Source organism: Scylla paramamosain, chromosome 2 (genome assembly GCF_035594125.1).
Source record: "Scylla paramamosain isolate STU-SP2022 chromosome 2, ASM3559412v1, whole genome shotgun sequence".
NCBI classification, from domain to species: Eukaryota; Metazoa; Arthropoda; class Malacostraca; order Decapoda; family Portunidae; genus Scylla; species Scylla paramamosain.
Genome location: NC_087152.1, coordinates 14,720,001 through 14,735,000, shown reverse-complemented (window position 1 = coordinate 14,735,000; position 15,000 = coordinate 14,720,001). Strand labels below are relative to the sequence as shown.

Here is a 15,000-nt window from a genome sequence, read left to right as displayed (position 1 = left end):
GAAAAGGTCGGCCACTCGCCGCGTGCCATCCTCGTGACTCCCCATCTCCCAGGCTGTGCAGTAGTGACGGGAGATGCCCGCCTTCCTGCCGAATTCATAGGTGATTAGTTTGTACCATAACACAGCGATAGTATTCTGAAACGCTTCTCCGTCTTATCTCGACAAGTTTTCAGTGGTTCTAGTGGAGACTATCAAGATTTTCAAGTATTTTCCTGATTCTAGTCATGGTTTAATAAGGATTCTATACCACCACTGCGAGAAGCAGTAGCATTTGGAAAGTCCTTATAAAAGAGTCTAAAACATTTGGCGACTGAAGCATGACATTACATGAAAAGAATATATATATATATATATATATATATATATATATATATATATATATATATATATATATATATATATATATATATATATATATATATATATATATATATATATATATATATATATATATATATATATATATATATATACATATATATATATACGAGTATATACATATATATATATATATATATATATATATATATATATATATATATATATATATATATATATATATATATATATATATATATATATAGATATAGATATATATATATATATATATATATATATATATATATATATATATATATATATATATATATATATATATATATATATATATATATATATATATATATATATATATATATATATATATATATATATATATATATATATATATATATATATATATATATATATATATATATATATATATATATATATATATATATATATATATATATATATATATATATATATATATATATATATATATATATATATATATATATATATATATATATATATATATATATATATATATATATATATATATATATATATATATATATATATATATATATATATATATATATATATATATATATATATATATACATATATGTATATATATGTAGATTATATATATATATATATATATATATATATATATATATATATATATATATATATATATATATATATATATATATATATATATATATATATATATATATATATATATATATATATATATATATATATATATATATATATATATATATATATATATATATATATATATATATATATATATATATATATATATATATGTAATCTACATGACATTACTATGTTCTTAAAACTACGTGATTATAAAAAAAAAAATATATATAATATATTAAATTCATATAAATCTACCGAGCAATGGAAGAGTTACCCCTTCAATCCGTGCTTCGTATCATTTTCCTTGAAAGTATAGACCTGTCCCCTCCCGCCGGTCCGTGCCGGTGGTCTCCCGCTGTCCCAAGCCGCCTCCACAATATCCGCAGCCACTCATTTCACTCGATAAACAGCTGTCAGGAATGTACCTTTGTATATTCTAATTGTTTTTTTAAGTTTGTCACAATCACCAGAAAACCTTCCACAACCTGTTACTCACTTGTTGGTTCCTATGTCTGTGATGAGCCGCCGACACACACCCTCACCATCCTTCCCGGCCTGTCGACCACTACTAGAGGTCCCGTCCCACTGAGTGTTGTTGACTTGCGTGCCGGTGCCACCGCTTTGAGTTGCTAACTGTTGGCAATAATTTATTAATTTCCTCCTGACAGGACTGCGTTACTGCCAAGCATCCTCTGTGCTACGAGCATTTTTAGTACTGACTCTCTGCATGTTTCGGACGCTAAAATCTTGAAACCTCATACCATACGGTGCGGTTCAGCACACGCGCCTTCACTTGCAAAATTATATATCACCGTGATACAAACTTTTAACTTTTTTGTCTTTGGTCAGTAAATGTTACTTCCTAATTGCTTTTATTTAGAAATTAAAGAAAATGACAATTACTCCCTTTAAAGTTTTTTTTATTTTTATCTGGACAGCGATGTTTTGATACTAACCTGCTGTCATATATCCAGACCCTTATGTCATCCATTCATCCATTGCGCCAGAGCACACTGCTCTTGAGCACCCCGTACCTATTCCTTTAAAGAGAGAGCAGCAGTTTTTAGAAAGGAAAAACAGTTCAGAAGATGAACTCATTGATCCAGATTTCAGAGGCGCAACTGAGGAGAGTAACCCTTACTACCCAAACCAAAATGACGTCAACGACCCGATCAGAGACCTTGGTTTCACAAAGTCCAATGCCGAGATTCTGACATCGAGATTCAAGCAGTGAAATTTGTTAGATGAAAGTGAAAATATCAGGTCAAAGAAAGCGTCACCTGCATTTTTCAAGCTTTTTTACCCGTAAGATGAGCTTTGTTTTTGCCACAATGTGAGGCAATTGTAATCGCCCGTAACCGCAACGAGAGGTGCTTCTTCATCAACAGCTCGAGCAGGAGCTTCAAAGCAATGTTGCTTCATAACAGGAACAAGTATCCATCTCTTCCCCTCGCTCACTCCGTCCAGCTTAAAGAGGAATACAATACTGTCAAGATCTTGCTAGATGCCTTGAAATATGAAGAGTACGGTTGAGAGGTTATCGGAGACTTCAAAATGATGGCCTTCTTTATGGATCTCCAAGACGACTTTACCAAGTTTTCTTGTTATTTTTGCCTCTGGGACAGCAGGGACACCGTGGCACATTACAACAAGAGGGACTGGCCACAGCGGACCGAGTTTAGTGTCGGGAAGAACAACGTCAAATGTGATCCATTGTTGAACGCCAGAAAGGTACTGTTTCTGTTTTCTCCACTGCATTTAAAACTGGACCCTATGAAAAAATTCGTCAGAGTTCTAGATAAGAAGTCTGCAGCTTTCAATTATCTCCAAGATTTCTTCCCTAGGCTGTCTGCGGCAAAAGTAGATGCCGGTGTCTTCGTCGGTCCACAAATAATGAAGGTCAAGGAGTGCAAGTTCTCCAAGAAGCTCACTAGGACGGAGAAAGCAGCGTGGAACAGCTTTGTCGCAGTGGTTCTCGGCTTCCTTGGGAATCACAAACCCGAAAACTATGTGGAGCTTGTTGAAACCTTGGTGAGAAACTAAGGCAAGATGAGTTGCAGGATGTCCCTCAAAATCCATATGCTTGACACTCATCTTGATAAATTCAAGGAGAACATGGGGGTGTACTTCGAGGAGTAAGGCGAGCGCTTCCACCAGGATGTACTGGACTTTGAACGCCGCTACCAAGGGTCTTATAATGAAAACATGATGGGAGACTATATTTGAGGCCTGATTCGTGAAAGTAATTTAGAGTACAAGCGAAAATCGCGGAAAACTACTAATTTCTAATGTTTTATTGTCTCACATGTGTAATCCTAGAATAAATAAATGCTACTTTTGTATCATATGTAGTTTTGCTTCTAGGTTGTGCAAATGCCCATGCCCATGCCCTCGCTGGCCTAAACCCTTGGAAGGCTTATGGACTTGATGGGGTCCCTGATATTGTTCTCCGAAACTACGCCTCCGTGCTTGCACCTTGCCTAGTTCAACTCTTTCAACTCTGTCTGTCAACATCTACCTTTCCTTCTTGCTGGAAGTTTGCCTACATTCAGCCTGTTCCTAAAAAAAGGTGACCGTTCTAATCCCTCAAACTACCGTCCTATTGCTTTAATTTCCTGCCTATCTAAAGTTTTTTATTCTATCCTCAACAGGAACATTCTTAAACATCTATCACTTCACCACCTTCTATCTGATCGCCAGTATGGGTTCCGTCAAGGCCGCTCTACTGGTGATGTTCTGGCTTACCTTACTGAGTCTTGGTCATCCTCTTTTAGAGATTTTGGTGAAACTTTTACTGTTGCCTTCGATATATCAAAAGCTTTTGATAAAGTCTGGTACAAAGCTTTGATTTCCAAACTACCCTCCTACGGTTTCTATCCTTCTCTCTGTAACTTCATCTCAAGTTTCCTTTCTGACCGTTCTATTACTGCTGTGGTAGACGGTCACTGTTCTTCTCCTAAATCTATTAACAGTGGTGTTCCTCAGGGTTCTGTCCTGTCACCCACTCTCTTCTTATTATTCAACAATGACTTTCTAAACCAAACCTCTTGTCCTATCCACTCCTTCGCTCATGATACCACCCTGCACTTTTTCACGTCTTTTCATAGACGTCCAACACTTCAGGAAGTAAACATTTCACGCAGGGAAGCCACAGAAGGCCTGATTTCTGATCTCTCTAAAATTTCTGATTGGGGCAGAGCAACCTTGGTATTGTTCAATGCCTCAACAACTCAATTCCTCCATCTATCAACTCGACACAACCTTCCAGAAAACTATCGCCTCTTCTTCAATGACACTCAACTGCCCCCCTCTTCTACACCGAACATGCTCGGTCTGTCCTCTACTTATAATCTGAACTGGAAACTTCACATCTCATCTCTAGCTAAAACAGCTTCTGTAAAATTAGGTGTTCTGAGACGTCTCCGCCAGTTTTTCTCACCCCCCTAGCTGCTAATTCTGTACAAGGGCCTTATCCGTCCATGTATGGAGTATGCTTCACATGCCTGGGGGGGTTCCACACATACCGCTCTTCTAGACAGGGTGGAATCAAAAGCTTTTCGTCTCATCAACTCTTCTCCTCTAGCTGACTGTCTTCAGCCTCTCTCACACATCGCCGCAATGTTGCATCTCTAGCTGTCTTCTACCGCTATTATCATGCTAACTGCTGTTCTGATATTGCTAACTGCGTGCCTCCCCTCCCGCGGCCTCGCTGCACAAGACTTTCTTCTTTCTCTTACCCCTATTCTGTCCACCTCTCTAATGCAAGAGTTAACCAGTATTCTTAATCATTCATCCCTTTCTCTGGTAAACTCTGAACTCCCTGCCAGCTTCTGTATTTCCATCTTCTTATGACTTGAATCCCTTCAAGAGGAAGGTTTCAAGACACTTATCCTTCAATTTTTGACTACCGCTTTAGACCCTTTTACGGGAGTGGCATCTCAGTGGGATTTTTTTTAATTGGATTTGTGTTGCCCTTGGCCGGTGTCCCTCCTACATAAAAAAAAAAAAAATGAGAGTTCAAATTTGCCAGTTTCTCCCAATGCGAATAGGTAAATTTCATAAATATCATTATCCTGGCCAAAGAAGCAAAATTTCCAATGGGAATAAGTAAATTTCTTAGATATCATTATCGTGACCAAAGAAGCAAAATTAGAAATAAATATCTGTGTTTTTCCATGTTTTCTAGGCATAAGCAAATAGAAAATAACAGTTGTTACCCAAGGATAAAAATCGTGATACACAGTGAATTATCAGCGTTCTTACATTATCACCAGCATAGCCATCACTTGGTGTCTATCTCCACATTCCCCGTTAAGTCCTTCTATTGTGTGTCCATTGTGTTCATTATACATAGCACAGGAGGAATTGGAAGATGTAGCTTATAACACATCTCATGACACATTATCGGTTTTTCCCTTCTCTCTCTCTCTCTCTCTCTCTCTCTCTCTCTCTCTCTCTCTCTCTCTCTCTCTCTCTCTCTCTCTCTCTCTCTCTCTCTCTCTCTCTCTCTCTCTATCTCTATCTATCTATCTCTCTAGTAGTAGTAGTTGTTTTTGTAGTTGCAACCGTTAACATAACCAACACCATCAAGTCAGGCAGAGCATTCAGTCTTTAAGAGGGAAAGAAAGAAAAAAATAAATCATCAACACGTCTTATACTGCCGTAGAATTTATTGCTATCTACAGACAGGTGCAGCAGCATGGCGTTGAAGCAAGGAAGGAGGTGAAGCTCCTACGCTGGCAGTGAGTAGATCTCCAAGACTCGCCGGCCGCCGCTCCTAGCTGAAATGGGCCCCGTGCTGCTCAGGGGGTGACACCAGTGTGCTGCTTGATCCAGTCCAGGTAGTGGTTAACGCGAGTGAAGGCATCGGGGTAGCCCTTCTCGCAGCCCGCAGAGGACCCGAAGGAGGTGATGCCGTAGGTCTTGCCGGCGTGATTGAGAGGACCGCCAGAGTCACCCTGAAACATATTCAGAATTTGAACTAACTCTATGCTTCCTTTTGCTTCGGTGTTGTTTAGTACTCATGTACGTATGATTCACATTTTTATTTTATTTATTTATTTTATCTATTTATTTTTTTTCATATTAGATCAGAAGATATAGTGTAACGCAATTCTGCCTGTCTATCTATCTATCCATTTGTCTGTATATATGTATATTTATCTGTCTATTTATCTGTCTATCTATCTATCTGTCTATCTATCTATGTGTCCATCTATCTATCTATCTATCTATCTATCTATCTATCTATCTATCTATCTATCTATCTATCTATCTATCTATCTATCTATCTATATATATATATATATATATATATATATATATATATATATATATATATATATATATATATATATATATATATATATATATATATATATATATATATATATCATTCCTTTTTTCCTTCCTTCCTTTCTTCTTTCTTTCCTTAATTAATTCATTCCTTTCTTTTTCTTTCTTTCTTTCTTTCTTTCATTCCATTTATATACTAAGCCGAGATTTCTATTGAATTGAAGGGAGGTAGTAAAAGGAGAGCGAAAAGTCTTACGTTGCATGTGCCCTTTCCGCCGGTGCTGTCAATACAGATTTGCCCGGCGCCCACAATGCCGTAGATCGCGTTGCAGTCTGCGTTGCTCATGATGGGGACATCGACTTCGCGCAGTACGTTGGAAGTCCCGCCGGAGCCTGTTTGTTGCATCGAAAGAAACAGAGAAAGAGATGAGTAATAATGATAATGATTACATAAATGATAATGTAAGAAGTCATAACAATAACAACAATAACAGTAGTAGCGACGAAAGAAAAAATTTATGATGACTAGAAAATTCGTGCTAACGATAACATTAATAAAAATATGATGGAACTGAAATGTACTCACTGTCAGAGGGCCTACCCCAGCCAGTGGGGGTGACGATGGTGCCCACAGCCACGTCAGAAGCGGGGAGGGACACCGCCTGGATGTTGCCTGCAAAGATGAATGACGATATCTTTAAATACCAAAGCTCTTTAATATATTCCTTTTTCTTATAGTCAGCTGTGTTATGCCTAAGCTACTGGGATGTAGTATGGTGCTCCACGAGACTATTCCTTTCCACCATTGGCCGACGGGGCTATTTGAGTGTGAATGATGAGTGTATGAGTGTGTAGTGCTTTGTCTGGGCAACCCCGTGTGGGATTGCCGCACTAGTATGTAGATAAATAACTTAACAGAGAGAGAGAAAAAAAAAAAAAAAACTCATCACCGGACTGACCGTTAAAGGAAACAGCTTTTGGGAGCCTAATAAGGGCGAGGTCATTCTTCAGGTTGAAGGAGTTCCATTGCTCGTGGGTGAAGAAGTTGGTGCTGGTCATGGTCACCTGCGATGGTTCATTCTGTCGGATGTTATGGGCGCCCATCACCACTTCCACAGAACGAGCGCTGTAACGTAAGTGGGAATTGTCAGTGTTACTTTGCCTCATCACTATTGTTTTAACCCTTTCATTGCCATGATCATCTGCTAGCATCCGCAGAGAGCTGTGAAAAATGTTTGCATGGACACGCGGGAAGAAGAATAGAGAACAGGCGTTTGATTTTGTGTTTTCCAGGCTACAGAATAATTGAAGAGACTGTAGTAGAATAAAAATGTCTTTAGAAAGATGTAGGTGAATATGGAAAATTTGTGTAGTAGAAATTGGTTAATTAAGAACATAATGTAAAACAAAAACGAAGGAAATGATGCTGAACTTACCCGTCCATGCAGTGAGCAGCAGTCAGCACCCACTCGTTGGAGATGAGGGAGCCGCCGCAGAAGTACATGCTGTCAATGAAGAGAGCCACCTGGTGGGGCCACGAGTGGGGCGTCGCCTCATGGCCGCCCACGATGCGAGCTGTGAAGTGAGCCGAGCTATATTGGGAGTTTAGGATAGGCATTTGTGTTCTCTGCGCATTTTTCTTAAATTTCTGTTTGAAGTAAGGCACAGCTGACTACTTACGGGACCTCACGGGGCCAATGGGAGTGACCAGTGGCTTGGGTGACTTCCAGTGCCATGGCTTACCCGCCGCGGGGTTACCGCTCTGCCGGGGAAAGAAGTAGAGGCATTGCTTTTGTGTGATATAATTAAATCAATACTGTGTTATAAGGGGAATCCCAAGAATTATAGCAACTACTTGGACACTGGAAGAATGAAAAGTAGGCAATACTGGGTAGAAAATCTGAGCACAAATTCTCATTTCGATTTTATTTCCTCTACTTGGCAGATTTTTTAAAGAATTGTGGAGTGAGAGAGTGATGGAGACTACTATAGTGAGAGAGTGATGGAGGCTACTATAGTGAGAGAACGTTCAAGACAAAAAATTAAAAAAAAGCGAAAAAATCGATTACCAATATATTCATTGTTCAATTTCTAGTGTTTAGTATATTTTCAATATTACACTACCTGGGCCTGGGTGCGTAATTTTACAGATTCACTTAACTTTTAGAAGCAAGGTGAAGAATTTCATACTCATAGCAATCTAATATTCCACGTATCTTTGCCTCCTTCCTTGTCTCAGTCCATCAGTCCCAGGAACAATAATCACAGTGGGCAATTCTTAAGTCAACCTAACAACAGTAAGGTAAGACGAACTTATGTCTATACATAATTTTCTGCAAAGACGTCACTTTAAAAAACCTGCCTGTCCCAGTACGGACAGGGGCCGACCAGCTAAGACTTCAAACAGTTAAAAGGTCGACCATCTAAACCTCCACAAAAAGCAAAAAAAGAGTTACAGTAAGAATTTTCTACCGGCGTTCTAAGCATAAACATCGTAAAATTTGATGAAACTTTGGTAATGATTAAAGCGATCCACTTACGGCGACGGCGACGCTGAGGAGGAGGAGGGCGAGCTTGGAGATCATGGTGAAAAATGATACTTTGTTTGCAGCTTCCTGGACTTATATAAGCAACATTTTCGTGCCCTTCCTTCATCATCGTGGGAACCTATGTGTCCAGGAACAGATTTTGAGACTCCAAAGTCCCTGTGATGTATTATATGAATTATGTAAGTCCTTGTGACTGCTAGTGACAGTACGATAACAAGCGTCCACACACACACACACACACACACACACACACACACACACACACATACTTCTTCTGACTAATCAAATCCTCCCTAAGTGACATACTAGATCGTTGGCTGCTAATTCCATGTGCTGACGCTCCTAGGCTGACATGACAGTGAACATCATGAACGGTATCCACTCGGCCAGTACAAACTCAAAGCGTAGAACTAAATACTTTGTCAACGTGATCTTTTACTGTAGGTCACGTAAGGTGTATGGCAGATCTTGACTCCAGTTTCGGCAAGAGAAAGGTGCTTATAGTAGCGTAAGCGGGTAAGCGATAAGAACCTGTGGACTTGATACTCATACAGATAGTTTCCTTGTATCTTGCGTTCCCCCAGACCTGGATGTTGTAAGCTTTTCACTAAGTAAGCATAAGAAATTGAAGGATGAGAGTGGTAGGACAAAGTTAGGAACTGGCACCTCAATGGGCCTTTTCTTTTTTCTTTCTTTCTTTCTTTTGCGTTCTTTTGTTGCCCTAACTCAGTGCCTCTCTTACATAAAAAAAAAAAAAAAATCAAACAAATAAGTGAAAATAAATAAACAAATAAAAAAAAAACTTGGGAGAACGTGTGGATTGATTACGTCGTGGAGGATGACATTTTATGAAAGACTTGGATTAGTGAAGAAATTATGTGTGGAGAAGAACGGTGGGGTAGGTCATCTGAGTAATGCAGCAGTCTAATCTAAAGGTGGAAAACACACACACACACACACACACACACACACACACACACACACACACACACACACACACACACACACACACACAAACGTGGCACCGATAGTGGCTAAGACGTAGTGGTCGGTGCAGGTGGCTGTTCACACCAGGGCTTATTAGTGCAGCCTTCAATGCTAAGGGAAAACCCGCCGACTGGAGGCCATTGCATCAGTTTGTGTTTCAGGTAATTCCTCTTTTCGTGGCATGTTGCGGTGTTGTTTTTGTTCTCTCTCTCTCTCTCTCTCTCTCTCTCTCTCTCTCTCTCTCTCTCTCTCTCTCTCTCTCTCTCTCTCTCTCTCTCTCTCTCTCTCCAGTGAACAAAACAACATAAATTGATATAAACTTTTCTACTCGAATGACATTCACGCAATTCCTCTCGATGACATGTTGTGTTGTTTTCTTTGTTTTATTGTTGTGCTGTTTTTTTTTCTCATTTTTATTTATCTATTTATTTATTTATTTATTTATTTTTTATTTTTTTACACTGAACAGAACATGAATCGATATGAACTTTTCTGCTCAAATAATATTCAGGTAATTTTCCTTGTTGACAAGTTGCGTTTCTTTCGTTTTTTTTTTTTTTTTCTTTTTATTCTGCTTCTTACAATGAAAAGAACACGAATCGATATGAACGTTCCTATTCAAATAATAACACCTACAACGATCTTTACTATATAAATTCAAGTGGATATGTTCGTAGTCTTTTCAAAAAGCCCAAAACGACATACTACGTAGTGTCACGAAATACACAAATAGCTAAAAATAAGATAATAAATAAAAAAGTAATGAAATTCAATACGTTAATAATTATTACTTAATGAATCGCTTCAAAACTGTTCTGGTCCTAACCCCAAGCTGGCCGTCCTCCTCCTCCTCCTTCTCTTTTTATATAATATTAGACAGAGTAACATGTTTCTCTCTCCACCTTTCCTTCTTTCCTTCTTTCTCTCCCTGTGTGCTGCATGGTGTTCCTTCCGGAAGTAATATTAAAGTTATACTTGGCGCTGGTCAGACCTCATCTAGACTACGCGGTGCAATTCTGGTCCCCACATTACAGGAAAGATATAGGTCTATTAGAATCAGTACAGAGGAGAATGACTAAAAGGATACAGGGGATGAGGAGTATTCCATACGAGGCGAGGTTGAAGTTGTTAAATTTACATTCTTTAGAGAGACGTAGGTTAAGAGGGGACCTTATAGAAGTCTTTAAGTGGTATAAGGGTTATAACAAGGGAGATGTAAACAAAATTCTTAGGATCAGCAACCAGGGTAGAACAAGAAATAACGAGTTCAAGCTTGAAAAATTTATGTTTAGGAAGGAGATAGGAAAAAATTGGTTCTCAAATAGAGTGGTAGATGAGTGGAACGAACTTAGTAATCATGTAGTTAGTGCTAGGACACTAGAGAGCTTTAAGAGAAGATTAGACAAGTTTATGGATGGGGATAGCAGATGGAAATAGGTAGGTGTGTTTCATACAGGGACTGCCACGTGTAAGCCTGGTCGCTTCTTGCAGCTTCCCTTATTTCTTATGTTCTTATGTTCTTATGTTCCCTGACCCTTGTTGCTCTTTTACCTCTTACTCATGAAATCTGTAGTGGTAGTATAGTCACACATATCCTCGTCAAGTCCATTAAGGCTGTTGCTATCTATTCCTTCCTTTGTATTCCTTTGTATTCCTTTGTATTCTTACTCGTCCTCCGTCTCTGTCCCCTCCTCCCTCTCCTCTTCCTCCACCTCCCCCTCCTCTTCCCTCTCCTGTACCCCTTCCTTTTCCCCCTTTACCTTCTCCAATTCCCATACTCCCCTCCTCTTCCTCCACCACGTCCTCCTCTTTTAATCTACCGCGTCCTCCTCCTCCTCCTCCTCCTCCTCCTCCTCCTCCTCCTCCTCCTCCTCCTTCTCCTCTTCCTCTGCAATGAGAGCAACGAGGGAAGAGGCGGGAATTCCGAGGTGACGGTGGCGGTCACGATGGCGCCACCACCGCCAGTGCAATCTGGGACGTGTACAGGTGACAGCTGGCGCGTCCCTGCTGTGTGTTACCTAACCTACTGTGCGGGGGTTTGGGGTGAAGACTGAGTGAGCTAGCTGCATGGAAGATATTAATGAGATGATAAGTAAATAGATGGGTAGGTAGCTAAACAGAGCAAGACCAAGTGAGCCTGTTGTATGAGGAATAGTTGATGGAATGAAACAATGAATGGATAGCTGAATAAATAGATGAATAAACACCTTAGGTAAATGAATGAATAGATAAGTAAAGAAGTAAATGAATGAACGAATGATTGAATGGATGAATGAATAAATAAAATAAATAAGTAAATTATTAGATGAATAGATAAATATAAATAGATAAATAAATAAGTAAATAGATAAACAGATAAATGGTAAATATATAAATTAGTAAGAAAACAGATGAAGACATGAATGAATGAATGAATAAATAAATAAATAAATAAGTAAATAAATAAATAAGTGAATAAATAGAACTAAATATTTTATGCAGTAAATACAAATAAAAATCTAAAAAAATCTGCACATTTTCCTAAGTCACCAATCAGCTTGTTAGTGCCGAGTGAAAAGAGTGGTTAGGGAAAAGGGGGTTAGAGAAATTTACGGATGAGGATGAATTGTGTAAGTAATAAGTAGGCATGCTCTATACAGGACTACCACCTATAGGCCTAAGGGTTTCTTGCGGCTTGCATTTTTATTTTATTTATTTATTTTTATTTTTTTTACAAGAGGGAGAAATGTAAAAATATTTATGAAAGAAAGCAGATGAGAAAGGAAGCGTGAAGGAAAGCAAGAGATAGAAAGTAGGCGGAATTGACCTTATTGCAAACTTTTTATTAAATTGCTTTTAACATAGTTGGCTTTTCTTCGCTCGTTTAGATGCTTATTGATATTATGTTGCTCGTCAGATATATGTTTATTGGTATTATATTTATTTAGTTCATTTAACTTTACTTTACTTTATTCTACTTCATTTTCACTTTACTTTACAGAATGTTCCTCAAGAGTCCCAGTGTGTGAGTGCCCTTTGTCCTTATGTTCGTAAATTTTAATCACTTAATCCACAGCACGACACGTGCAACGTTACGTGCAACAGTTAAAGATATAGACACACACACACACACACACACACACACACACACACACACACACACACACACACACACACACACACAAACACAAACACACACACACACACACACACATAAACACACACACACACACACACACACACACACACACACACACACACACACACACACACACACACACACACACACACACACACACACACACACACACACACACACACACACACACATTAACTTCTGCAACATTCTCTGTCTTAGATCTAATTTTCAATCTGTAGAACATCACCTCTCCTCTACTAAACCTCATCTTCTTTTCCTCACTGAAACACAGGTGTCTGAGGCAATTGACTGTAGCCCCTTTTCTTTTCTCTCTTACTTTCTTTATCCTTATTTTCAGTCCAAATCTGGTTCTTGCATTTATGTGCGCAATGACTTAACTTGTTCTCGTGCCCACGCTCTTGAATTTTCCGAGTTTTCGACCATCTGGTTACGACTACAGAGTCACTCTCAAACTGAATTTATCTGTGCTGTATACCTCTCACCTAACTCCTCTGACTATAAGAAATTCTTTGACTACTTAACTTCCAAACTGGAGCACATACTGACTCTCTTCCCTTTTGTGAAGACCTCCATTCTTGGAGACTTCAATGTTCACCACCAGCTTTGGCTTTCCTCTCCCTTCACTGACCATCCTGGTGAACAAGCCTTCAACTTTGCTATCTCCCACGACCTAGAGCAAATGGTGCAACACCCTACTCGTATTCCTGACCATCTAGGAGATACGCCAAACATTCTTGACCTTTTCTTAACCTCTAATCCTTCTGTTTATGCTCTTACCCTCTCTTCTCCGTTGGACTCCTCCGATCACAATCTCATATCTGTATCTTGTCCTGTCGCTCCCATCCCTCCTCAGGATCCCGCTAAGCGGAGGTGCCTCTGGCGTTTTGCCTCTGCTAGTTGGGGTGACCTGAGGAGGTATTTTGCTGATTTTTCTTGGAATGACTACTGCATCCGTGACAGAGTCCCGTCTTTGTGTGCCGAGCGCATAACAGAGGTGTCTGGCATGGAGGCGTACATTCCTCATTCTTTTTCTCGACCTAAACCTTCCAAACCTTAGTTTAACACAGCTTGTTCTCGTGCTATACATGATAGAGAGGTGGCCCACAAAAGGTACTTAAGCCTTCCATCTCCAGAATCTCATGCACTTTATATTTCTGCCAGGAACCACGCCAAGTCTGTTCTCCAACTAGCCAAAAACTCCTTCATTAATAGAAAGTGTCAAAATCTTTCAAGATATAACCCTCCTCGTGACTTCTGGCATCTAGCCAAAAATATCTCCAATAACTTTGCTTCTTCTTCTTTCCCTCCTCTATTTCAGCCAGATGGCACCGCTGCTATCACATTCATCTCTAAAGCTGAACTCTTCCCTCAAACCTTTGCAAAAAACTCTCCCTTGAATGAATCAGGACTTGTTCCTCCCTCTCCTCCACCCTCTGACTACTTCATTCTACCTATTAAAATTCGTCGCAATGAAATTTTCCGCACACTCGCTGGCCTAAACCCTTGGAAGGCTTATGGACCTGATGGGGTCCCTGCTATTGTTCTCCAAAACTACGCCTCCGTGCCTGCACCTTGCCTAGTCAAACTCTTTCAACTCTGTCTGTCAAAATCTACCTTTCCTTCTTGCTGGAAGTTTGCCTACACTCAGCCTCTTCCTAAAAAGGGTGACCGTTCTAGTTCCTAAAACTACCGTCCTATTGCTTTAACCTCCTGCTTATCTAAAGTTTTTGATCTATCCTCAATAGGAAGATTCTTAAACATCTATCACTTCACAAACTTCTATCTGATCGCCAGTATGGGTTCCGTCAAGGCCGTTCTACTGGTGATCTTCTGGCTTTCCTTACTGAGTTTTGGTCATCCTCTTTTAGAGATTTTGGTGAAACTTTTGCTGTTGCCCTAGACATATGAAACGCTTTTGATAGAATCTGGCACAAAGCTTTGATTTCCAAACTCCTGCGACTTCTATCCTCCTCTCTGTAACTTCATCTCAAGTTTCCTTTCTGACCGTTCTATTACTGCTGTGGTAGACGGTCA

At 39.1% G+C, this 15,000-nt stretch overlaps 2 protein-coding genes across 2 annotated transcripts in view; both read right to left on the bottom strand.

The window, feature by feature from the left end:
• The window catches only part of LOC135106312 (D-serine dehydratase-like), a 7,456-nt gene extending 5,812 nt beyond the window's left edge, over positions 1-1,644 (bottom strand). Inside the window, exons 1-2 of the mRNA XM_064015198.1 lie at positions 1,493-1,644; positions 1-85 (exon numbers count right to left, since the gene is read on the bottom strand). The exon at positions 1-85 is cut by the window's left edge and continues 116 nt beyond it. Of these exons, the coding sequence (XP_063871268.1) occupies positions 1-45 (45 nt within the window). The 5' untranslated portion in view covers positions 46-85; positions 1,493-1,644. The remainder of the gene's footprint in view (positions 86-1,492) is intronic.
• A 3,991-nt stretch (positions 1,645-5,635) lies between these two features.
• On the bottom strand, positions 5,636-8,953 carry LOC135106258 (chymotrypsin BII-like). Its single transcript, XM_064015087.1, has 7 exons — positions 8,832-8,953; positions 7,972-8,053; positions 7,728-7,866; positions 7,251-7,417; positions 6,878-6,964; positions 6,548-6,684; positions 5,636-5,954 (listed from the first exon to the last, which is right to left on the bottom strand). The coding sequence occupies exons 1-7, from the start codon at positions 8,874-8,876 to the stop codon at positions 5,799-5,801; spliced, it is 813 nt and encodes a 270-aa protein (XP_063871157.1). The 5' UTR covers positions 8,877-8,953; the 3' UTR covers positions 5,636-5,798.
• Between the last annotated feature and the right edge of the window lie 6,047 nt (positions 8,954-15,000).